This window comes from Temnothorax nylanderi, unplaced genomic scaffold (genome assembly GCF_030848795.1).
Source record: "Temnothorax nylanderi isolate EJ_2023f unplaced genomic scaffold, tnyl_v1.0 TNYL_tig0009_pilon, whole genome shotgun sequence".
NCBI lineage: Eukaryota > Metazoa > Arthropoda > Insecta > Hymenoptera > Formicidae > Temnothorax > Temnothorax nylanderi.
The window spans coordinates 2226163-2252294 of record NW_027249071.1 but is presented as its reverse complement, the minus strand read 5'-3'; the positions used below and the strand labels follow the sequence as shown (position 1 = coordinate 2252294).

The 26132-nt window shown below is 42.4% G+C and overlaps 1 protein-coding gene across 11 annotated transcripts in view; it reads left to right on the top strand.

Moving 5' to 3' along the window:
- LOC139787425 (growth factor receptor-bound protein 14) overlaps positions 1 to 26132 on the top strand; it is a 248550-nt gene that overhangs the window by 196423 nt on the left and 25995 nt on the right. For all 11 annotated transcript variants that reach the window (XM_071726503.1, XM_071726500.1, XM_071726499.1 and 8 more), the window contains 2 exons: positions 9772 to 9999; positions 15226 to 15333. In XM_071726503.1, the coding sequence (XP_071582604.1) occupies positions 9772 to 9999; positions 15226 to 15333 (336 nt within the window). The remainder of the gene's footprint in view (positions 1 to 9771; positions 10000 to 15225; positions 15334 to 26132) is intronic.

Sequence of the window (26132 nt, the reverse complement as noted above, 5' to 3'; positions counted from 1 at the left end):
CGTAGCTTCTCCCTGTCCGTCGCGGCCGCTGAAATCGTTCGGCCATTTTTCACGGCCGGCGCTGGCACTCTCCGCGAGGTTCGCGTTCGCACATCACGATAGGTCGGCTGAATTATACTTGGTCGGACAATAAATTTTCTGGAAATTTATCGCTGTGCTTGCGCTCGCGCTCGCGTACACCAGTGCTCTCTCTCCCCGAGAAACGGCTCGTCGCTCCCTTTTCTCCACTCCTCTTCTCACGTATGTGTACGAGCTCTCTCGCATCTTCCGGGCAATTCGCTCTTAACGGACTCTTTCCCTCGGTTCAAAGTTCCTCAAGCCTAGGATCGATACCGAGAAAAACCGTTCTTTAAGGAGTCATATGAAATTTAGATTCTGTTAAAGGAACGAGAGGAACGTTTTGAAAATATATCTATTTAAATGAGCACTTTAATTAATATATTTTCTGGTAGAAACGGTATATTAAAATGGATTAACATTTCTTTATTATATAAAGAAAGATTTGATTTTTTATTCTTTTCATAAGTTAATTTATTATTCTATTACACACACATATGCGTCCTGAAATTTTAGTATTATGTAAACTTCATATATACCATCAAGATGCTTAAGATAATTTAATCTTTTTTTTTTTTAAGAGTATCTTCCCGCAATTTATGACAAATTTAATCAAGCAAATTGAATACGTGAGCTTGCAAATGTCATAGATTTTTTTCAGTAATTTATTATTTAAGCATTATTTTATTTTATTCTGTCTTTTATTTACGCAGATTATCACGTTGCCTTTCAAAGAGTTTATTCCTCGTTAATTAATAGAAGCATTAATTTATAGAATAGAATATTTAATTAATAACATGGCACATGAATGTTCCCCTGTGGGAATTGTAAAGACAGTCGGGGAGAGGATTTATTCCGCGATTGGATAAAGCGATACGATCGCAATTCTTTTTATGATCCTGAACGCAGAAACATAGCGCTGGAGTTTTGTCCTTTTTTCCTCGTTTTTCAGTGATCATCGGACTTGTTTCGCCGGGTCTTTAGTCGGACGCGGTGCGCGTCGTTCCTTCGGGGTAGTTTATTACCCGCCCCTGCCTTCGCTTTTCTCCCTGCGCCTTCTCGTTTCTGTGCGCGCTTTCTCTCTCTCTCTCTCTTTCCTTTCTATCTCTGCTCTTGCTCTTTTTTCAAGCTTCGATTAATCACCGTGGCTTCTACCATCGATTCTATGAAAAGAATAATCACCAACCACTACCACTTTCCTTCGTGCTACGTAATCTTGCGCATCGTCGTTATCGAGGCGAGCGCCTTCGATCAAATAAATCGCTCGTGCCTTAGCTGGAAGTTATGTTTATCTCTCGAATTTATTTAATATGTAAGAATGTGTTTCAAAGACGAGAAGTATTTTTTCATTTTCCAGACTACAGAGGTGTTTTATAAGTTGTTCCATTTTACATTTTATTTTCGGATATTCGTGTGTATCCTGCAATTTATATTCTTGAGATCATATCTCATACATACCTATATATCTTTTATGTCACATATTATTAAACGTTATTGATAAATTTAAATGCAAATACGCTATTAAATTATCGTGTAATAGTATTTATGAATGGAAATTTTCTAGAGAGTTGTTAGTTGCAAAATATGACAGATTTCTGAAAGTTATAAATTGGAGTATCTCCAAACGAGATAAATGCGAGTTAGAATGCGGCCTTCATTTGCTGATGTGATTAAGGACTAGGACGTTTATTAACGTACTTCGGGGAGCACTGCCGTGATTCACCTCGCCATCGCTGGAAGTCGCTTGAAGCCGCGCCAAAGTGTATTAACTCGCATAAATCCAAACTTAACTCTCGGATGATCAATGCACTTCTCGTGGGACAAACAGCGATCCGTCGCTACGCCGGCGCGGCGCGTCGTCGTTGCAGCACTTGATGCAGCTCAGGATTTCCTGATAAATCGCATGATCGGATTCAGCGAATTAATTTTGTGCGTTCGGCAAAATTCAGTTCGGCGAATTTGCATTTTTCGAATGCATAAAATGCAACTTGTGCGTTTTTTAAATTCGGTTTTATTTAATTCATTTGACTTTCAGTAGTATATGAAACGTTTTTCGAGCGTTTCTTTCTCCGTTTTACAAAAACGAGGATGCAATTTATATGACCGGATGATTCAATGAACATGCGGAATTAATGATATTTGCTTGCAACAATAAAACCGCGACAGTTGGCATATACCATCTCCGTGTATGTGAAAATTAAATCTACCTGAATTCTAGCGACTGTACTGTTGAACTGAATGTAATGTTCAGAGTTGTCGGCATTCATTTTTAGAATGTCTCTGTCATTTTGCTTTGAGAATCACTGTCGCCGCTGTCTAATCTGACCGACTTGCTCGCGAGCCGCGTACACCGAGTTTCACTCCCATCGTTCGAGGATCCTCGAGCGCGAGGAGGTGAGGAGTCGATTTAGCTACCGGTTTACACAATCGGGACTCATGACTCGTGTCCAGTATGCCCGCCTCGCTGGCTTCCTTAATCCAATCCCCATCCTCTCTTCTCTCTCCTTCTTTTTCCATCGAGATATGATACATTAATCAATTTTATGTGCAACGTATCGCGTGTACTCAGATTTAGCCTCTCTCTCTTCCGCATACGTTCTCTCTTTTTCTTTCTCTCGTTCCCTTTTTCACTGTTATTGTATTCTTGAAGATTTGGTAATGTTCTTGTTATCGCTAATAAAAAATGGACAAAGCAGACGGGAAATTTGTTCTTTTCTTTTTTCCAAATTCCGTTTAACGCCGATTTACAGTTAGTTGCGATAAGCGAGTAGCGTGAATAAAATTAATGGAGGTAAAGATATTGTCCGGTGACACAACTCGTCTCGCATTTAATGAACTCTGAAAAGTCATTTATCTCTTTGCCTTTTTTCTGTAAAATTTTTTACAGCAAATTTTTCTTACAGCAAATTTTTCAAATATATGACTTGACTGTAAGAAGTGACTTTCGAGAGCTCCGTCGAGTTTTTTCACCGAGATATTTCGAAAGATGGAAATTTATTACCTAGTCGTTAATAAATTATTATTAAGTTGTTAATCATTAATTTAGATTTGGAGATTAGAAACAAGACGGATTGTTAATAATCTTTTGTATTTCCCTTATTTTTTGGCATTTTTTGCATTTTTTTAATTTCTTGCTGCATATATCGTTGCGAAATTGGCATACGATGATCGGCGGTCCTCTCGAAAAGCATTAATAATTTAATAACGCACCTCCGCATTTACGTAGTATGTCTTTTTATAATTCTTTTTCTTATTTGTTACGCGGCTCTTTAATTTGCCGCGAAATTATAGACATCAGGAAGGCTGAGGTACAACAAGGTATAGTGGAACTTGCGAATTACATCACATTTTACCGTCTACCGGTGCACGTCTTGCGCCGCGAGACGTAAAAGAAAAAGAAAAAGGAAAAAACGAGAAATAAAAAAGAAAAAGATTAGTCGACGATGACCTCGATTTCGCGCACGTCGTCGTTTTTAATCGCTATAACGCCCCCGGGCACGGCGTGGAGTAACCGTCATGTTGTCGGAGTCTGCGTGTTCAATTCCAAGTCCTTACTTTTTCTTAGCCCAAGGAGATACCCAGAAATTAAGTGCAGTAGAAATTCAACTGTCACAATGAAATGCTATTTCAGATCGAGAAATACCGTTTGCTCATTAAATCACGCAGAGAATGAAAATGAAATCATCCTCAGGATTTATTGCTTCATTATTCAGGGTTTATGCGCTTAAGTGGAGTGATCATCACAATTTAATAAATTGCTCGTAACTTTAATCTTAAATGGCGATAAAAATTAACATATCGTTAATGATGAATATAATGAGTTATATTTCGTAATTTGCATTCTCCAAAATGTCAAATATCTTTTAAATGTAATTTTAAACGAAAAAGCTGTAGAGAGAGAAATTTCTATACTCGATGACAGCTAGACATTTCGAAATCGTCCATTGTCGATAACGCCTGTTCGATAACTTCGACTCGAACGTCGAGTGTGACTGTGACGCGAAAATTTTATTACGCGAACGCCGCAATGCGCGCGCGTACAACAAATATTTAATTATCCGCACTAGCGAAGCGGCAGAATTTTAATTCGACCAAGGGGAGACTTTGTATGAAAAAATGAGAAAAAACCCTCCGGTCAAAAAAGAGAGAGAAAGGGAGAGAGAGGGGATTGGTCCCTGCCTCGCGTTCGTTTCGGACATTAAAATTCAAGAGCGGACATCATTGTAGGTGCGCGCGCACGGACGACGCAAATTCTATTAGAACGAATCCAATAAAGAGGCGCGACTGTCTGCATCCGCGCACGTCCACGCGAGGTTTCCTCCTCGACTTGGCTCGACGGATTATCGAGAGGTCGAAGGGGAAAGGTCCGACGAGACTTTTCGGCAAGTGCCAAAATTCGCGAAGGATCACTATTAGAAGTTTTCTAGTTGGCTCGTAAAAATCCTTTAGACATTGAAAGCTTACACTGGATTTGTTTTTCATTATTAATATTACACGGGGGACATGACGCGATATTCGATGTAACATAGCGATATAGCTTAACGTCACGGAATAACACGTCGATCGTGATTTCAACGATCGATGAGATAGTACGTGACAAGAGGGAGGGAAGGAAGGAATGAAGAAAGGCAGAAAGCGCATGAAGGACCTCACGAGGAAGTCAAGTCATCTTGTAGGTCGAAGCCTGGTGTCCTCCACGTTCTTCCTTCGTCTTCCTTTCTTCCTCAATTCACTTCTCCTTTTTCCCAACAGTAGTACTCGAGCCGTTGTCTCTCCAGCTCGCCTTTCACGGATACTTACCGTTACACGCTCTCGCATTATTAGCGTAATCATAGCGCAGCCCGATGCCGGGAGCGTGGCCTACATTTTCTCAATGTATAATCAATGATTTATTTCCTCCACTGTTACGAATAATCCTTTTCTGTTTTTGCCGCTCTCGTGATTTCAGCTTTCATGTTGCGACGGTATCGGCCCAGAAGCCAGAACGATTTGCAATTTGTGCGTGATTTTTTTAGCAAATATTTAAAATGGCAAAATGAGACGCTTATTCGATCTATACTCGCATTCCGCGGATAGCAAGATGTTGTAAATTAAATAAAAGAATTAAAGAAAAGATATTGTAATTTTCGCTTTTCAATTTTTGCAAACTTGTTAAATCCGGCTTAGTTCAAATCTGGAGGAATGAGTATAACAAATAAACGGACGAGACACGAGGAGAAAGCCTTTCCGTGGACTTTCAATGCGCCTATTGCACGCAGGCCTCTTATTGCATCCCTACCTTCGGGCATCCTCTATCAGTCTCTCCTCGCTTGTCTTTCCTCATTGGCTTGCAGCACGGCGTATCTCTCCGCCGCCTCCGGAGGCAGAAAAACCTGACCTATCGTACGCTGTCCTCTTCTCTCTTTCTTTCCCTCTCCACCGTTCTCTAACGCCGGTCTAACGCCGCCCTAGAGTCAATCCTTTCACTGCCACGCGAGCGGCAACTTAACGATGTCATTTCGGGCCAACGACCGCTGGATGCGGTTCGAACTTTGGTCGGACTCGAGAGTTCGTCCTCAGCGCGACTATGAAGGATGTAATAATAAAAATTATAAAATGATTTATGAAATTTATTATGGCAAGAAAATGTCATTAATAAACGATGACTCGAAATTGTTGATTCACCGCGAAATGTCCTTGAATGAAGATGGAAAGAATTATGAGAATGTGGAAAGGACGAGAGTGCAGGACCCAAATTTATCGGCAATGATTGCACGGACCATTGGCATCTTCGGGCGCTGCCGCCGTGTGTATTTTCCTCCTTTTTTTTCCTTTAATCATGTGCGAGAGCGTGCTTCTGGAATTATTTATAAACCGGTTTTGTTTCCGAAGCCGTGTATCTGTAGACGGAAACGCCAATAACTCTCCTGGCTCCCGCGCATAAAAAAAAACCGACAAACAGGAACAGATTTAGCGAGGTTATCGCGGATCTCTCATCTCTGTAGTATCTTATTTATATACTTATATACTGATTATACTGCTTGTTGACGTGTTACCGAGACTTTTTCGCCATGGTGAATCGTCGATTTCGCGACGGCAAGATATCGCCTATAAAAAGAAAAGTCTGAGGTCTCATCTCGGATCCTCGGATTTCATCTTGGATCTCCCTTTCCTCTCCTGCCCATTTCGAGTCGATTCTCCGTCCGATTCGCATCTTTACCTTCTTCCCTATTCTTCGCTCCCCTGCCGTATCAGCAGTTTTTCCGTAGCTGTCGTCAGATTTTGTAACAAGTATTTTGATGAATTACGAAATTTTATAATATTTTTCATACTTTATAAATCTTTAATAAATGTGATTTATAAAAATTGATAGCTATTCAAGTACACTTAAGATTACGCGATTTAATAATTTTATTTAGCTTATGACGCAATTCCTATTGTTTTTACTGCTGTGATAGTGACGATAAAGAATAATAACGATAATAATAAGTCGTATGACTGCGAAAAACATATAAAATTCATACCGATGCACGATTATCATAGACCATATTGCGAACCGCTAAAATAACAGAACGAATGATAAAGAAGTCTCTTCGACTATCCTACTTTCTTCGTTCGAGTAACGGCCATTGGCTACTCGGGAGATCAATATGCGCAATATATGCTGACATCGACTTGAGGTATGCAGATCATAAAGCGCTTGCCAATGTCTCGACACGATTTTGCAATGGAGATGTATTCGATCTCCATTGCGAATTGTTGTACTCAAAGTTACAACAGTCCTGAAGTGAATACTCGTTCGAAGAAATGAGTAATTTACGTTATAAATAATATTATTATACTATGTACAGTTTTAAATAGTAATTATAATGATTAAGAAAAAGAATTAGTATCTCAAATTACACGCGATAAAAAATATCTTTAATTGTAACGATCTTGGCTACGTCTTTTCATTAACGTTTTACAATAGCGTGACCGAAACGGTACCGAAAACGGGCTCAGGGCTCTCTTTCCTTTCTCACCTTAATTGCCAATCCGCCTCCGTCTAACATCGCTATTAATTCGCTCGTGTTTTGACGTGTATTTTTATCTCCTGCACGTGTAGAGACACGATCCCCAAGAGATTACTGCTCGCGATCGATCACGGGTCGTGACGGGCGCGTCTGATATGCATATGACAACGGTTTACACGTGTCAGAATTATGGCGCTCGCCAAAAGAAGCGGAGCGGAGCGAAGCGAGGCTGTATGCGCGTGTATATAGGCATGCAAATCTCACGTGGGCAATTTACCCGCGTATATATAAGAATACGAAGGATATCACCGGGTTTTCCCGTATTCTTTTTGTCGCTCTTTTTCCCCTCTCTCTTTCCCCCCCCTTTCTATTCTTATATTTCCACACATATTCCTTACGCCTGATGTTACGCACGTCTGTTTATTTTCAGTTAAGTACTGTGCACTACCCTTGTAGCCTGTTTAACTACTACCTTTCTGCCTTTTCATCCTTCTCCCGTTCGCTTTCGCCCGTAATTCCATGGTTAGCTGGATAATAGTTATGTAACCGTTAACGCAGCCCCGCGATATACAGAGTGCAACCGAGCTAATCGTCAAATATTTGCTGAGCCGTATTGCAACGGTCCCGCCGCTATCTCACGCTCTGCGCCTCTAACACACGCTCCTCCCCCTCCCCCTTGTCTTATCCGTCTGTTTGTGCACTCGTGACGAATGCTTGCGCAGCAGCAGCAGCAGCATCAGCAGCGGCAGCAGCAGCATCATCGTCGCACGAAGCACGGTGGCGACCACGGCCAACAGGATTTTCTCGGGGAGATCTGCGAGTCCCTGACCAACCGCACCCTTTCTCATAACGCGGCACGAACAAGTGAGAGAAACGCCTCTCTCGAGAGATGTGCCGCATGATGATTTTTTAAAAAGATGAAATAATGAAAATTGAACAATTATTCTCATATATTAATATATAATGATTAAATAAGGCAAGATTTTGATGCTTATTTTATATGATACGTTCGCGCAACGATCGGATAATTATTCTCGCTCTTGAATTAAGACTACAGTATTGAAAGAATATTCAAATACTCGCAAAAGTACGTATATACGTATTACATGCATAATACTCGTTATTATTAGAAAGTTCATGACACGCCAGGAAACGTAGCAAGATTATGCGAGGTGATTTTTGAAAATCGATTGGTCGATATTTCACGATTGGCCGCTTATCGTACAGGTGCCGATAAGCGGATAAAGGTCAGAGAGTAGAACAACGTGGACGTGGTACCTCTTGCGATAGTACACGCCGAGTTAAATATAAAAGCGCTGTGACACCGACTGCGCGTGAAATTGTTAGATGCCGGGGCGTCGTGCACGCATCTCGTTATCCACGCTAATCCACTGTTCCTCTGGTTAACGTTGGTAATTTTATTTAATTACTTAGGTCTGCCATGCAGCTCAAAGTAGTGCGTGCCGCATTATTGGAAGCAAGGAAGTATAATATTAAAAAAGAAAATTAATATATAAAAATGCTAAAGAAGGACGACTGTACATAATAATACACTAGTTTGCTGTTTCTTTGTTGCCACTAATAATCTTATTTCATAATAAAAATCGCTCATTTTTAACGCAAATTGAAACAGCACACGCAAAAAACACAATATTATCCAAAAGGATCATTATTAATTTATTTATTATTGCCATACGAAAGGAAGAAGTAAAATATAATTTTAATACATGGGCTCTTATTTTTTACAAACTTCTAGTTTTAATTCTGGCAGTATTTTTCATGTAGAGAAATATATTTTAAGAAATTAAGACAAGGTTATTAGTTTTTTAATTTGTGAAACGTCGCGAGGAGAGGCGGAAAGCGCGCTTTCCGGACGAGCGACCGCACGCAACCTTGACGCGTTTCGTTTAAAGAATGCCGAACGCACCCAACGTCTATGAATATTTGCCGGAAATCACTTGACAAACGCGACTTTCTCGGTCTCCGCTGCAGGCAAATAATGGTGACTCCGCGATAAGAGCTGTCGTCGCCGTAGCGCTTCCTGCGCGACGCGCGGTGCGGTGCGGTGCGCCGGCATGCTGCCGTAAAAATTGTCCCGCCGTTATAATAAATTGCCTCCGCGATTCCCGACGACGTTGCGAAAGAAAGTTTTCTGCTGAATCCGACGAGGACTCCCAGGAAGACTCGACGGAACGAGAGAGTCTATTGGGAGAGAAGAAGGTATCTTCGCGACGGTTTTTGCACGCGGGCAACTCGTGGATACACTTATACTACTTTGTTCGTATTGCTCCAAAGGGAAGATCACTATGGTCAGCTCATCCGCAACCTTAAAGACTTGTTGGTCGTACTGTGATCAATTATTATACTGATAGTCTTACGATCGTTGAAAATATAGCCGATGATTTTTGTTTGTTCTCTCTTATTGTCCATTCAATATATACAATAATCACATTGAGAATTGTCGAATGAGTTTTTGTTTTGTTACCTTGTCCGTAATTGCGGGTTACAAACATATTTTCGAGGGAAGTTAAAGTACTAATAGTGTACAATGTTACACAATTCGAGTTTTCAATGCAAAAGTATTGTAACACAGGGTAGGAAATAATTTCCCGTAATAATTGATTAAGTTTTTTGAGCGCTTCAGTTATTTTTTGCGTTCTATTTTAAATTGGATAATTTCCGGCAATTTTTTTACGAAGGTGTGTCGTCGTTTTTGTTGCAGGACAGCGAACACCTAATCACACTCGCGCACTTGTCGGACTACAACGTCTACAGGATACCGAACGCGAAGCGGGTTTTTGGCGCACCCTTCGAGTGGGGCGCCTGCCTAAGGCCGAACAGCAACGCCGAGGCCGAAGACACGGAGGCTGGGGAGCCCGGGATCAAGGTCATTACTTTCGAGAACGAAAAATCGCGCACCTGCTGGCTCACAGCCATGAGACTCGCTAAGGTAAGCAGGGTGATTCCTCTTCCTCACTCCGTATTGTCGTTATCTATTTGAAGAATACAGCGTAGTACGGAGATTCGAGTGCATCGCGAACAGTTTGGGAGTGAATTCCATCAATGGAAGAACCAGTTGAACGAAATTGTTGCTCGCCCGAACGGAAATGTATCATTACCTAAAGTGTATTCTTCGCTATATCGATTAGAATTGCAACGAATGTTGGCGGAGAATTATACACGTAGAAAGTGTATAATTGAAGATTAATGATACGGAGAGTATTACAAATGACCATCAGTAAATAATCGCTTCAATTTATAAGTAGAAAGCTAATATCAACCGGAGAAACAGGTACTTAAATTTGCGGCGAGGATAATAACGTTTCGCTACAATGTTCGTTTCCCAGCCGATTCCGCGTCTTCTTATTCGACTCTCGGCTCTTCCTTCACGACGTGATCATCCCTCTGCGGACGGGCCGTGGGTATCATTAGGTCTGTGATGGAGCCGGGTATAATGAGCCTTATTTTCTTTCCGTTCCTCCCCATTCTTACCGCGCCCGCGTTCGCGTCGACGTCGAATGTCGAAACTTGGTTGAAGTTCAAAGAAGTTGCGTGACTCGCGCGCGGTTCGTGTTTAACGGAGAGAGACGAACGCTTCACTCTTGTCGACATGCGTATATACACACTATACCACGCAGCTTCAGCACGTTTCGCATGGCTAAATTTCTTTTCTTCCTCTTTTAGACAAGTCGTGGTACTGACACGGTGCACTTTTTTTACCTTCCTTTTTTTTTGACAAAAATCGAGACACCAGGGCTCTCTTTTCTCATCATCTCTGATATAATCGGTTTATATTCGAGCGCGGACAGCCTTTGTCTTTTCTCTTCTTCTGTCTTTCTCTCGTTCTTTCGCTCTAGTCCAAGTGCTCACCGCGAAGTAACTCGTGGCTGGTAACGGTGTGCGCTAGCAACGCGCGATTGGCAGTTCCGTCGAAGGAAAAGAGAGAGAAAGAGAGACTTTAGAATACGGCCGCCTACTCCCTATTACGCTACTCTTTACGGGCCTATTCTTCCTCAACCTGAAGTGGCTGCTCAGACCGTCTCTCCAGTCTGGCTGGTCTTCAGGAAGTGGAGTTCGGGCACGGCATATTATCATCGCTCTATCGTTTGCGGAGTGATAATCATGCTCGCGGAGCAAATTAAGAATTAAAAAAAAGTAACAAGTATCCTGTCTTCCGGCAGCTATGAATATATTCTGAAACTAAACTGGAATATTGAAAGCTAAATGATGTATTTACGGGAAGAAACAGAATTTTAAATGACGTTTTACGTATTTCGCGCTTCATAACCATAAAACCAAAATCTCATAATTGATTTTCATTGAATTTAATTTTTTAATTTAATTAATTTAATTAGCGATTTCGATCTCGACGATATTGTTTAATTTACACTGCTGTTTCTCGTAAGTGTTTTCTTTCGCCGTCATTATCGTCATGACTTATCTTCATTCCGAGTAACGCTCGCGCTGGCTGGGTCGAATAGCCAACTCATCTACCGGGATGTAATTTGGGGACCCTTGCGCCAGAGAATCGTAACTCAACCGATTCATCCACGGGGATCCCTCGAGCCATGCGTCTATACTACCGTGGCCGTCGACGGGTAGGCAAGCCAGACTTGCCTAGTGTTTATCGGCCTCGTTGGTCGTCCATGCCTGTCTGCGTCTCTTGTCAGCCTATCTACCTATCTACCCGCTCTGGATCTACTATGTACTCTTCTCTTTTCTCCGGCTCTCGGCGTCTCTCGCTTCGCTCCGTCATTTACCGTCGTTACTCTCTCTTTCTCTTTCTCTCTGTTTCTCGGCTCCGCCTTTTATCCGAAGGGAAAAGGACGAGACGGTCTTGGTCGGTAACGGCACTAAGGTAGTACTTATACGTGTCTCAGTGAGGCCTTTGTAACTCTTTCATCCGAGAAAAAGCTAGGAGTCTGATGAGATGCGGCGAACGAGAAGAGTTGGGAAGGCGGAAGGGTAAGGAAGAGCGATAGAGATAGAGGGAGGAAAAAGAGTAGGAAAAAGAGAATAAATGAACGAGTAGGCTCGGAGAAATCTGCAGGATACGCTTTGATTGAGAAGACATTGACACTCTTGCCCGTACCCTTTTGTGCTTCCTTTGTTTCTACGTCATTCTTCCTCCTCGTCATATTTCTTCGCGGACTTCGATTCATCTCACTGGAAGTCTGTGAAGTCTAACAATAAGTATAAGGCTCGGATTCGCCATCGTTAATTTGCGAGGGGTGGAGTTCAAGATAAAGGATGTCACGGTAACTTATTTCATTTCAGGATTCTTTGTGTGAAGATTTGAAATACGTTTATAGTATCAATGTTATATCTCTAACTAAATCGACCACGCGAAAAGTCATTAAAGTAGAAAAAAAGGATATTAATAGATTTATTAATATCTATAAATATACAATACAAGACTAAAATATGCTCCCGCGCATAACCAGTCAAATTAATTCAAAACCAGATTCCTAGCAAGACGAAAAATATATAGCGATCGCAAAAATATTGCCATTCGCTTCCAATCATAAATAAAATATTGTCATTTGACATTAAGTCCCGGTTATTGCCCGTCGTGAAACGATAACGACGATAATGAGAAAGTGAATAAATCGTAAAGCGATAAGAGCGGATGAAGTTAAGCCGCAAATACCGGATCGCTTTCTACTCGATTACACGTATCTCTATCCTTACGGAGTTTCTTTGCGTTCCGAGAATTATAATTACCTGCGGCAAGAAAGATCCTAAGAATGAGTCGCGCTAACCTGCACGGTCATTCAATTACAAGGGGAATTTCTCTCGTGACCAACTCGCGCGCGGGGCAACTTTTCAGCAGCTTTTAATCAATATAGCTCCGTATCACTGGGAACGTGATTTTGCGATATCGAGGAATTCGACGCGCGGGCATTATCTTTCGTTTACTTAGAACCCGTATGCCTTGTTATCGCTCTCCGTTACTCTATCGCTGATTAACGTTAGCATACATTCGTGCCTTGCCGCGTTCCTCGTCGGCGCGTTTCCCGTCTGCGTTTGCGAATAATTGAATTACGTAATTATCTCTCCAAACGCGAGCGCGCGCGCCAGCAATACTCCAGGGCCGCCTTCAATTAGTCGCCGCCGCCCTTCATCTTCGCATCCACCTCGATCACGCTCCTGGCTCCTGGAAACGCGAAAGCGACGAATCCCGGTCTTCGCGTAAATTCTCTCGCTTCCGGCGAAAGTGTCGAGCTAGAAGTGCGCGACGTCGAGACGATCAATGACACAAACGATATTCACGTTTTTAATCAACAGGATATTTACTGCAGACATATATGGAAATATGTAGAATCTTTATTTTCTTGAAATTTTATGGTATCGTCAAATGAAAGTAATTGACCTAGCGATTTTGTTAATGATAATTTTTTAGTGCAGTTAAATGAAAGTTAACGAAATTATTTATAGGATGCCGAGGATACAAGATACACGCTCTTACACAACTCGAGAAGTTTTAACATATGCGTTAATACAAAAGTTCGAAAGAGCGAGTTTATTTTTGTTGTTGCTAAGCGAGTTCTCGCCGGTCGCAAAGCTCGCCGGGATAATTTTCGTACCACGGTGCAAGCTACAGCCCGCATTGGTATATTAGTACCACTATGCGTGTATGCGTGTGTGCCGTGCACGTCACGAGCAATTTACGCTTGCGTGTATGGGTGGGCGCGCGTGTGCGTGAGCAGTCAGTCGAGCATGGATGCGCCCGACTGTCTTGTGGGTCGATACGATGGTTATACCACTGCTGGGTCTACGGTTATGCACACGTTCACCGTCATTATTTCACGTGGCACCGTCTGTACCTCCTGTCTTGTCTCGTCTCGTTTTTCGCGTCCACGTTCGTCTCATCCCGCGGTTGACACATACTTGCTCGTGCACGAAGTGCGTACACATTTCTCATTTTCTTGTCGAAATTCTCTTTACTTTTCCAGAATAAAGTTCTTTGGTGGACTTTTCATTAAAAACCGAAATTTGATCTTTATTTTTTGATATTAAATATCTTACAACTAAATCTAAAACCAAAACTATAAAGTCTGTTAAATTAAAGTTAAACTAAACAAAATTTGTTTGGAATCAATTAAGAAATGTTTTATAATTTTTTTATAATGTTTTCGTTGTAATATATTTAAATTTAAAATTAGTAGCAATTTTTTTGTTTAATAGATGAATTTATAGTAGGATCTCCGAGTTGAGCAAGCTAGTAAACTTCATTCATAAGTCAGCCTTGCTTTAAATGACTATGCTCTAGTACGTGGGCGGTATAAGGCGAGGTATAAGGAGCTTAGAGAAGCTCACACGGATTACATTTGATTCAATCACGAAATCTTATCGTTGCCTACGAAGCATAGACACTTCTCAAAAAGAATCGATTTCAAAAAGTTTCGATTGAATAATATTCCTCTTGCATTCGCAATCTGTTTGCAAGAAATAGAATTACTGTTCAAGTTGAAAATTGAATATCGCTAATCTTGTTGCTCGAAAAATAGATTCTCAGCATGACATTTATTCATGTTTCAACATTATTTGAGACACTATAACACGTTACATAAAAAATCACATCTTCACTGGTGTGAAGAAAAATAGCGAAAAATAACTCCTATCCGAGAGCGTGCGATTAAGTTGATTTCTAATTGTTAAATTATTATTTTTTCTACGTTGGTCTTTTTATTCTCTTTGTCTTTTCACTTCAGATTCTTCCCAAAATATGGTAATTACATTTAGAGCTTCGCGCTTCCCAAAAAAGCCGAGGGTAGAGGAATTTAATTGTCGGAGAAATCGGGAAAAGTCGGGTGGTACTTTCGTATTCCGTCCGCGTAGCAACGTTGGATTTATCTAGGCGAGCGCGATACCTCGGCGGGGCAAGGTATCGATCGGCGTGACGGTCCGCCTCGCACAGCTGGGCAGCACGCGCTAGCCGACCGGCCGGCGGCCGGTCGGTCGACCGGTGCTCTGCGACAAAGTGACGCGTGTAAAATTATGCAAATCGTAGGTGCAGTTTTTTTTACCCATACGCTTTATCGGCCTCGGATGTTACGATGCGCCCGGAGCGTAGCAATCGGTTAGACGCGCGACGCGTTTGCCCCCGTCGCGCGCATCCTGCGACCTGCAACGCTTCGCGCATTAACAATGTCCACTCCGCTTTGTGTTCCAGTACGGCAAACAGCTCCGAGAGAATTACCGAGCCTTCAAGAACAAGCAGTGCGAGCAGAACGGCAGCGGCAGCCCCAAAGAGCAATACAGCAGCTACAATGTGTCCAATGTAAGTGCTACGTATATATTTTCGAGTGAATGTACAGGGTGAATGTATACCGAGTTTTGCAGGACGACGAAAAGAGAACTGGGAGAATACAGAGAACTTTCATTTTTATCAAGTCGATTTTGTTGATTGTACAGTTGTTTAGGTCCTTATATCACTCGCATAAAGTTCACGATATAACAAGAATTTTTATCTGAATCATTGATGTCTACTTAATTTTGCTAATATAATTACGTTAATGAAATCAACTTTATTTCGCTAACTATGCCATAAATTGATATATTAATAAGTCTAGAATATGTTTTAAATGTACTCTTGTTCATTATACGTATATGATATCCATAAACTGAAAATTAATTTTTACTTCATAAAATGATCGCAAATTCGATCGCGCCGTAGTAATCGCGAGTTAAACTCAAAGAGAAAAGAGCAGATGCGTAAAAAATGCACGTCAATATAAATTGCAACTTGTGTAGATAAAGATGGATAGAATCACGTATCCGGTGTCTCCTGGCGAATTATTTCGCTATTGCGCGCGCGCGCGTGATGTATTTTCGACGGACGCTCTCTCGCCTCGGATACGCTCGAAAGGTAAATTTCGCTTTAGACGCGGTAAATGGAATGGAAGAGGCGATTACGCTGAAATTACCTCGAGTGACAGTAATTTGCCGGGTCACGCCACGTTCGATCATTGCCTTCAGTTATCCCTTTTCCTGCACGAGCCGTCGTCTCTCGTCGAACTTTCATAGCGTCTACGGGATCTCGATTAGCTCGCGCGATGCCGCGCTTTTCAACGCCTTCCTTTGATTAACATCTCCATCCCTTTCTTTATTTTCTTTGTTATTCGACTCTTGATGTTTTTCTCGACGAAATGCTCGAGATTCGCTTAAATTTAGCTAGCAGAACGTAACGACAATGCCCAGGGTGTTTTGTGATTGTTTTTTTCATCGAAAGTTCTTCGCTTTTTTACAATCGAAATAAAGAAATTAGTTTATTAATTTTTGTACGAATACTCTGATAAATAATGTTCCCGCCGGGCAAACTATATTATTGTTCTCCGTGGGTTGTGCGCGTGTTTATCGGTTCTCTCTAATTGATACACTGAAATATAAAGAAATTCATTGCGAATGAATGAACGAACGGAAATACGAGAACACGCATACACGGACGGCGTAACGATGTGGCGCACTGGATGCCGATACGGTTAGCGACTGAATAATTATAGCAAATAGCTCGTTAACTATTGATCTTTAATGCGAAATTCCGCGTGAAATACGCGGAAATCATCGGAGTTTGTGCTCGGTCGAGATCCTATTCGCTATGTGTTCGTGTATTCGTTACTTCGTTATCGCACAGGTGCAATAGTTCTCTTTCGGCTGCTCTTTCTTTTTCTCCCCCTCTTCTCTCTCTTGGTGCATGCAATGCGCCCTGTTTATACAATGGTTAAGCTACGGCAACGAATTTACGCTACGACTAGCTGGTATCATCGATTTTATTATGGCCGGTGCTACCGCTATAATTCATCGACCCACGATTGGTTCGTTTCTCGGATTTGTTACGATTACTCGCATCGGTTGATTGAAGACGAAACGAAAGCCGGTGGCAAACTAATTTAATAATTAAAGAAAGAACAGCCTTTCGAGCAGTTGATTAATCAATTTGTTTGATAAAATTTCGTTTGATTCGATGATTAATTACGATAATTTGATTAACATTTTTGCAATTTATTTGTGAGATATAATATGGATGGAAATATTGAAAACAGTTCTGCTTAATTGGTAGATATTAAGCGAGTGTGCATTTATTTTAGTTGTTGAAAAAACAAATTGGTTCGATAAAGAATTTTAAAATACATTATAGTGTTATTATATGCATTTTTTCAGGCACCTTCCATAATTAAATTTAATGAATAATATATTGACAGCGCTTTACGTTATCTGTTAAAAATATCGCGAATATACTAATAAAGCGTAACAATAATGAGATAAATGGATAAGAGCATCGATTATATTAAAATGTAAAAGGGGAACTTTTATCGGTTATTCTTTACGATTCTCTTTATTAATAATTTTCGCGAATCTCGTTCAGCGAAAATTAATAGCTTAACGGCGCGTGGCGTATTCGCGCGATATTATCGTCAATTATCGAATAGCTGCTATTTATATTACATTCAGGTTGAAGTGGCAAATAAGAACGAAATGGAAACTTGGCGAAGAAATTCGTCGCGTTGATGTGCTCGTCTTCTTCGATGTACGTACGAAATTAAAAGGAAAGGAGGAGGTGTTACTTTCATATTCTTTTTACGATTCGAAAAGCAAATTTTCTCGGAAAAATGTCGTCGTAACTTAAGCAAGGAATGCCGAGAAGGGATCCATCCCCATCGGATCTTAGTGACCTCATTGTCGTGCCATCCCCGACCTCGTCGACGAGATAGAGGCTCTCTCTCTCTCTCTCTCTCTCTTTCACCCTCCTTCGCTCCCCTTCCTTCCTCTTCCTTCCTTTCTTCCTTCACGTTACTCTTCGAGTCCTCCTACGCGCGCTAAGACGTCGACGCGTCTCGCCCGGTAGGAAATTTCATCCTCGTATCGCACAGCTGATTCCAAGGTCGTTTCCGTGCCAGCCAGCCAACCAGAAGGACGACAACCCCTCGTCGTCGGTGTGTACTCTCAAAGCTAGACACGTACCGATCTACCCCCGTCCACCCTCTCGTCTCGACTGACTTATTTCTTCTTCCGTCCCTCTTTTTCCCGTCGTTAGAAAGATAAAGATGTAGTTCTTGTTCTCATTATGATCGCCGTCGCCGATGCTCGGAGAATTATTCAAGTTGTTGAGTCGCCTTATCAATGGACCGCGAGAATTGCATCATATTTCATGTTTCGAAATTATATACGTAAATAATAAAGAGTATAATTCAAGATAAATTTATCATTAAGTTATCATTAATTTTATCATTAGTTAATATGTGCTTGATTAAATTACAATACGTGGAAAAAATTTAATGTTAAGGTCAAAATGTGGAATTTGTTGAAACAAAATTAAAACAAAACTTTTGAAGATAAAATTCTTCGTTTAATACCGAATATTTTTGTTCATTTCACGAATGTACTGAAATATTATATTATTATTTGAGTTCTTTATGTTCTTTAATAATATTGCACAAGATTTTTTATAGGCATCGATGATTTTGTTCTTTTTGTCTCCATAATCTCGGCGACTTATCGTAGTGGTTTTTTTCCTCGTGATAATTGTAGGATGCCGTCCGTGTTTCTTTGTATAGTCGCGTAACTGTTACAATAATGAAGTATCCGCGAAACCTCCGCGAGGAAGGAGATATCGATTAGTTGGAGTGGGGGCGTGTGAGATGCATTATCGAGCCGCTTTGAAGAACTGGTTCTGAAGTAGCGATCTTAACGAGTTTCCGGCAATAAATTACTGTTCGTGCTAGTTATGAATTATCCGCCGAAGGAGCACGGAGGATGACAATTAAAGCCCAGTATGGAAAATAACCGGTATTACGCTCCTAATGCGCAAAAGAGAAAAGATAGTTGAGCACTATTTTACAAAACACCATAATTGATAGAGGCGGTCTGACATGGTTCAACGACAATTTTAGAGTAATGAGAAATTACGCTCTTTATAATGTGGATTTAGATAATTTTGCCGCGCTAAAATAATTATAAGCGTAAAACTAATTATTTTGTTGCTAGTCTTCTTTCAAGCTGGTATTAATTAATTTAATTAACGATATTTGAACATTTTTCTGTAATTATGTAATTCTGATATTTCTGATCATGTACGCTGGCCGCAGAAAGTGGAAAAAGAGAGGGAACGTATAAACAAATCATCGGAGAAAAGCAGACGACGCGAGAAGCGCGAAGGACAGAACTTCGACGATCCTCTCTGAAAGTCTCATGCATTGTACATCCTTGCCAGGAGGTCCGAGGGACGAAAGCACAAACCTGTCTTGCACTTCGTTTCGGTTGAAAGCTTCGATCATGGATATCGTTCGTTCGTGTCTCGCTTTTATCTTTATTCCTAGGGAGATAGAAGCGCGCTTCGCGTCGCGACGATAACAAACCGACGGGGCGAGCTTCGCATTTTCTCTCGCCCGTATTTTCTTCTGTTCTTCGTTGCATACGAGGTATACGAGATTGAACATTTAAATAGGTGGAACGAAGCTCCAAAGTAAAGTTCCGTGCGAAAATTAGTTGAGTCCAATCTTCTAAATTTGAAAAGATATATATGAAAGAGATAAAATAACAAAATTTCTTTCCGTTACATTTTAAACGAAATATATGCGAGAATATGAATATAAATAAAATATTAATTTATGATATAAATTTTTATATTTAAATTTATCGTATAAAATATATATAATGTATTAGATTTAAATTGATTATATATGATAATAATGTATTATTAAATTATTTTTAGGCACATATTTTAAAAGTTGTGAATATAAATTGATACGTTAAATTTCAGTAATATTTCTGGAAACACATTTGCATTGAACACTTAATTTTATCCTCGGCTTATATAAAAATTTTTTTATTACAAATTTTAATTTTTATTATATCGAATAGTTTAAATCGAAACTCTGTGTCGATTGATATATGGCTAGACGATATCGACCATTATGTTTCGCTCTTATTCGTAATTGTTACGCCATTTCATCAAGCTCAACGAGTATCTACCTAGATCGCATTTAACAAGCTGCGACGTGAAAGCGTAGTCGCTCTGCTTTTAGTCAGACATCATATTTCCTTTAATGGTACGACGGCCAACTTGGATTCGGAAGTGTCGGTAACACTCAACAATGACGGTTTTTTCGTTTTTCTGTCGCGGGGAGACTCGCATTGTTATCCAACTGAGGACTCGCGATCGATCCTCACGCGAGTCGTTTATTTGACTTCCTCGGAATTTCAATGCAAATCTTAATTATTGAGCTGTTTAATGTCGGAATTCAACAGTTTCAACAAATAATCACCTCCCTGAAGCCGTCGTAAAAAGTATGTTTTGTTAAAATTAAATCCGTGGATTCTACCATATCGATTATTAATTAAATTACATTGCACAATAAGACACACATACACACAAAGAGGTTTTTCTTTGAAATATTAGAATCTTGCTCTCATAATGTTGCAAAAGTCGTTACAATTGATCCCAGCCGACTGTAACGTCTTGAATCGACATCTTCGCTGAATTCTCGTCTTTCTTCGATCATCAGTCATGTGATTGTCTCTTTTTTCTTCCCCATCATTTTCATCCACTGCCAGGTCGGGTATCAGGCTTGAATAGGGAGGAGTACTCCGCTCGCTCGCGGGGGGCGGGAAGGCCGGGGGTGTAGAGTACCTCGGTTACAGTCGGGAGTTTAAAAGTCGGGCAAAAAGCCCCGGCCGGCTGTTGCTACGCGCGAACTATCGACCAACCCGGCTTCTACCTATATATCCGCGAGAGAGAGCCCTCTTGGGGTATGGAGGAAGAGCTATAGATGGTACATGAGCGAGTGTGCGCGCGCGCGGTCCTCCGTGCACCGGGATGGCCTGGAGAACATCAGCGTGTGTGTGTGTATATATATATGCGTATGTGTGCTCGCATGTGTGCGTGCGGAGGGAAGGAGAACCTCGGAGAAAGACGAATGGAGAAAGAGGAAAAAAGGCACATCACCCAAATGCGCGAGACTGACGAAGCCCGACGAGGGCTTCCTACGCCCTTCCCCGCGCCTCTTCTCTCGTCCGACGCTCTCATATATTTTAGCCGCCACCCTGAAACGCGCGAACACCGTATCGTTTCGTAGTCTCACGATTGCTCTATTCCGCGCTTCTATCCTTGTACTTTCATTATTCTTTATTTCGTGAAGCTTTCCCCCGAAATATTCAGTCCCTCCGGTCTCTCGCGCGAGAAGCACGTTCTTCCGCGTTCCCGTTCTCAACGAGCTTCGCGCTCTTCCCCCGTCGACGCGGAATGAAGGGGGTTCTTCACGTTTGCATTGCATACGGCGGAATCGCGCGAAACCGAGAAGGGACATCCGCGCGCTGCAAGATTGGATCGTAAAGGTAGACATAAACTCCTGGGTATTCCCAGACGTCGTTTCTCTCCTCCGCCCCCTCCCCCTCTGCTTACCGCGCCGCATCGTTTCGAAATATGCGCCCGCCGAAAATAGTCGCGACACACACCGGTTATGAAACTTTCACGTTCTCGCCTCTTCGCCCCTTCGAGTCCTTTTATTGGTACGCGACTGTACATGTTCCGTTAAAAGTTTAAAACCGTTGCTCCGTTAAAAAATTACTTCCAATCGCACGCTGATTTTTCGAAGCGTATGCCGGTGGGCCCGGCTTTCACGTGTCAATGAATCTGACATTAAAAGAAGTCGGCGAATGTCAGACCTCTATGTTTTCACGTGCATAAAGGTTACGGTCTAAAAAGGGCAGAATAAAAGCTGGAAAGCCAGAGGATATAGCAGAAACTAAAAATATATTAATTAGTTTCTATAAAGTTGATTTGCGTTGATTTAACACGTGCAATTTTTAAATTGCTATGTGCTATGTGATATTACAATGTCTATTTTAAAATTAGTTTTCAAAGAGGGCTAGCTCGACAATCTACAGACGTATATCTATCGTTCGAAACAACGGGGCTAAGACTAACGATTAAGATGACCCATTTCCTTCAAATTCGTCAGGAAATAAGACGGCAGACTAAAAGGCAGGAAAAGGACAACAAGAGGCGCGGGAGAATTTCCGGCGACGACGTTTTCCTTATCGGTCTTCTCCCGTCCTCCCCGAGTCTCCTCGCCAAGCCGTCGCATGGAAATTTTTAATTTAACTTTACGACTCCGCCGAGACGCCCTGCCATCCCCTTTTGTCCTCCGGCCGGCGCTCTCCACCTTGCGTCATTGGATGCATCGTCGTAAGTGAAAAAGATGGAAGTGTTGGAGGAATCACATCGCAGAGCAACATCGCCGAAGTGGAATAATTGCATAATCGGGAAAACACGTAATCAGAATGTATATGATCTTGCGAAACGCTTACTGATGCCCTCGTGTCTCTTAATTAAATTTTTAAGATATCAATATAATTTCTTTTAACTGCCTAATGTCAATAAGTTAATTAAGACAATCGAGGCTGGGCGATTACGATTGCTACGCAATTTATGAATACAGTTTTATATTATCAATAATGATAAAGTCGACACGTTTTAATTACTCAATTATTCTGAGAAAGGAGGAATCGGGAATCGTAAAAGAGCTCTTTAGGGGAGGGATTTCACGGACGAACTTTCTCTATGCGCCTTCGTCGACGGGGAGGTATTCTTGCATATAGATCTTCGGGAGAGGAGTGCGCACCGTCTAAATCGCCGACGGGCATAAAGCCGGACGTTCCCGCGTTGTTTCCGTTGCGCCATCTCCGCCGTCGTTGTTATCGTCGCCCCGTCCGTCGTCTGCATTGATAACCGTCATCATCAGACGAGACGGATACGGTGGCGACTGGGTTACCCCGTAATCGAGTGCACTCCCAGTTAAATGATCCGCCCCGCGACAGCGGTGATGAAGCTGCGCGCTTCACCCACTACCACGATTGCTATTACGCGCGAGCTTTGTCTAGAGGATAACCGGGGATTGTTGCCATTTATATCCTAGCTCCTACGATTGCGTTGTTCTCTGAATGTCGCGTATAAAATCGTTTGAGATTTAAATAAAATGACATTTAGTAGTTTATTATAACGATATTTTTTCTGTTTATTAATCTATAACAGTCTCGCAAATTGCATTGTAGAATCTGCGGATTTTTTGTTTAATTTTAGATATAAATGTCGGAATATAATTTGGCAATAACATTCATAATTTTGGCATTCTCCTATTTTTCCGAGAAGAACGATTACGCTTCTATCTTCTATATATGGCCACAGAGGCAAGATTCAGAGATGTTTCGCCAGTGCACTTAGGGTGTGGTTTTTGTCGGTATCCTTTGCCGGTATCTCCCTGCTCTCGTCGGAGCGTCGCGTCGCCCAAAAACGAAACACATGCGCATTCTCTTCTTTCTCCACCCTCCCTCTGGTTTCTTTCCTTCTGCACGAGGTTGCCCTGCCTTCTTTATGACCCTCTTTATCGATGGTAATACGCGGCCGTTTAAAGCTCGCGCAAGTGCTACGGTCGATGCTTTTCGAAAAGTGCGCGACCAGCACTAAAAAACTTCGCCGGCAGTTTTATTCGCGACCCGGTGAGACGACGAACCCGGAGCGAGAAGCATGTGCGCGAGGGAGAGAAAAAGAGGAGCCACCGGGTATAAATTAAAGCCTTGGCCGCGCCCGTGGCCGAAGGGAAGGAAGCGGCGAAGAAGGGATGCGCGTCCGAGGGAGAGAAAAATATCCTTTCGCTCGTCTGACATTTATGTCACGACAAACTCTAGAACTACACAGGTTGCCGTTGTTTCCTTCGCGCTAAAATTTGTTTAACTCTCGGCGATAAAGAAGGAGAGAAAGAGACGAAAGACGTTATAATGCCTTCAACACAGTATTCTGCTTTGAGATCAAACAACATTCGACTAAGCTAAGAACTTTAACGGTTCGGGGGAAAATACCTCCGCGAACGCGCGCGCGTTTCCGAATTCACCTTCTCTTTTTTTTTGCTCTCTGAAAGTTAAGAGTCACCTACCGATTCTTTTACTCTCTAAAAGTTAGAAGCCACTTTCCCATTTCTCCTTTTGCCGGAAACGGTCGCAACACTCGTTGCGCGAGGCACACTCATAGTAAGTGAACGTATTTGGCGAATACCACGAAAGCTGTCAATAATCTGACGTTCCTGTACCTGGGAAAATTCACGTTAGCTTTCGGGAAAGAATAGCCGCGCGCTTGTGCAAACGCGGCTATTACGAAATTCTCCTGTACTACACTCGCCCGATTTCTGTACACTCGGTGCACGCTCCGTTCCATCGTTTTTCGATACTCGTCGGGCGATCTCTTTCGCAGACGATACGAGTTTATGCGACTATCGGCCGTTTCTGCTTTTCCGAGAGGCGGCTCCGCAATTCGCCGACTAAATGGAACGTGCTTCGTCTTGCCGCGGGACAATTAACGAATACTCGACGATAGGGATTGCCGAAAACGGCGTTCGCATTGTGGAAATTGCGTCCCGCGTCTCTCTCGATGTTACCTTTCAGAATAACTTAAATTGCACTCGAAACTCGCTCCCTCACCCTCTGCCCCCCACGCCCCGTGTTCGCAGGAAGTGCATTAAAGTCGGTACCGAAAGAGGTTGCCCGAGGCAACTGTGCTGTAAAAGTTGGCGAGTTTGAAGTTAAACTATTCTCTCAGATCTTGTCAGAGGTATTAAAATGATGTGTATATGCGTCATTCATATATATATGAAAGACAAATCGAATTTAGGGAATTACATGAAATTGAAAATGGTGATAGCCAGATTGTGTACATTAATTCTAAATTTAGGGTTGAATAATGCGGTCATTCCGAAGCAAAATTTTTCTCGTATAAAAATCGTATGTAATGCCATTTCCATTTGTGAATCTGACAGGGTCGCGTTTAACGTTCGTATCACCACCGATCATCGTAGTATCACGTCGATGATCGACAGAATTATTCTCGTCTTCTTTCATTTTCTAGCGGCGATTCGTTCACGAATCCTCTCGTGGCCACGAACCACTGGTAACGGGAACGTTTCCAGTCTTACGTATTTCGCGAATACAAAACGGTATTGCGAGCGGGGTAATCTCGTTCATGGCTGTTCTCGTTCAAATAAATTCCACGTGCTTACACAGTAAACCCCGGGCGGCGCACACGCAATTGGCATTATATTTTCGTCGACCAGATGCAACCAGGAGATGCATCTTATCCCCACTGGAGAGCATCCTGCCAAGGCTAGCTGGTCCTCCCGTTCCCCTCCGCGCCCTTCCCCTCCTCCTACGCCGTTTCCCTTCCTCTTGGCCGCTTCCGCCCTGTCTCTCTTCTGCGTACGGTCGATTCTATGCGCGTGCGCTCATGTAACCTTGACATTGAACGATTTCTCCCTGCCGCATCGCGCTTCCCCTTCGTCGCCGTTCGGGCCCTAGTAGCAGCCCTTCCTTTCTCTCTCTTTCTCTCCGCCAGCTCTGCCACGGACACCCGCGCGCGTCATCCGTCCGGCGAGTTCGAACAAAAAAAAACATAAAAGGAAGAAAGAGATAAAAATGAAATAACAGTGAATCGCGCCTGTCGGCCTCGACGCCCGCTCCTGTCAGACTTTCCCGCTGATGCGCCACTGACGTATCTCCCGCACGTATGCATCGCGTCGCCCGCTGTTTCCACAAGGTCGTCGCGTCCGGCAAAGAAACCGGGCAGCACCAGGTTCGCCAGGACGTTCGGCGGTTCACGTGTCTTCCGGTATGACAGATCAGGTGAGTTCTCGTTCTCTTTCGACCTCAACCTGTTCTCTAGAGTTTCTTCAATAGTTTCCAATCTGGTATTACCTGCGGTACCTTCCGGTACCACGCGACACTTTTCTTCTCCGTTACTGTACAACGTTGCCCGATATTATCCGGTAACTCCGGTTCTTGCCTCGCATTTCCCGGGTGATAGCCAGGAAACTCGATCCGCTGGAAATTCACGCGCGGCACACATCGGTCGCATGCAAGGTTCTACGTACGTCATCGCGCGCTGCGGATTGAGTGCGAGGAGACGGTATAGTGCGTGCGAATGTGGATTGCGTGCGTGCGTGTGCGTGCGCGTTTGCGTGTGCATTTGCGTTTGCGTGTGCATGCGCATGTGCGTGTGTGTATTTGTACGTGAGCATGCGCGCGAGTGGGTGGGTC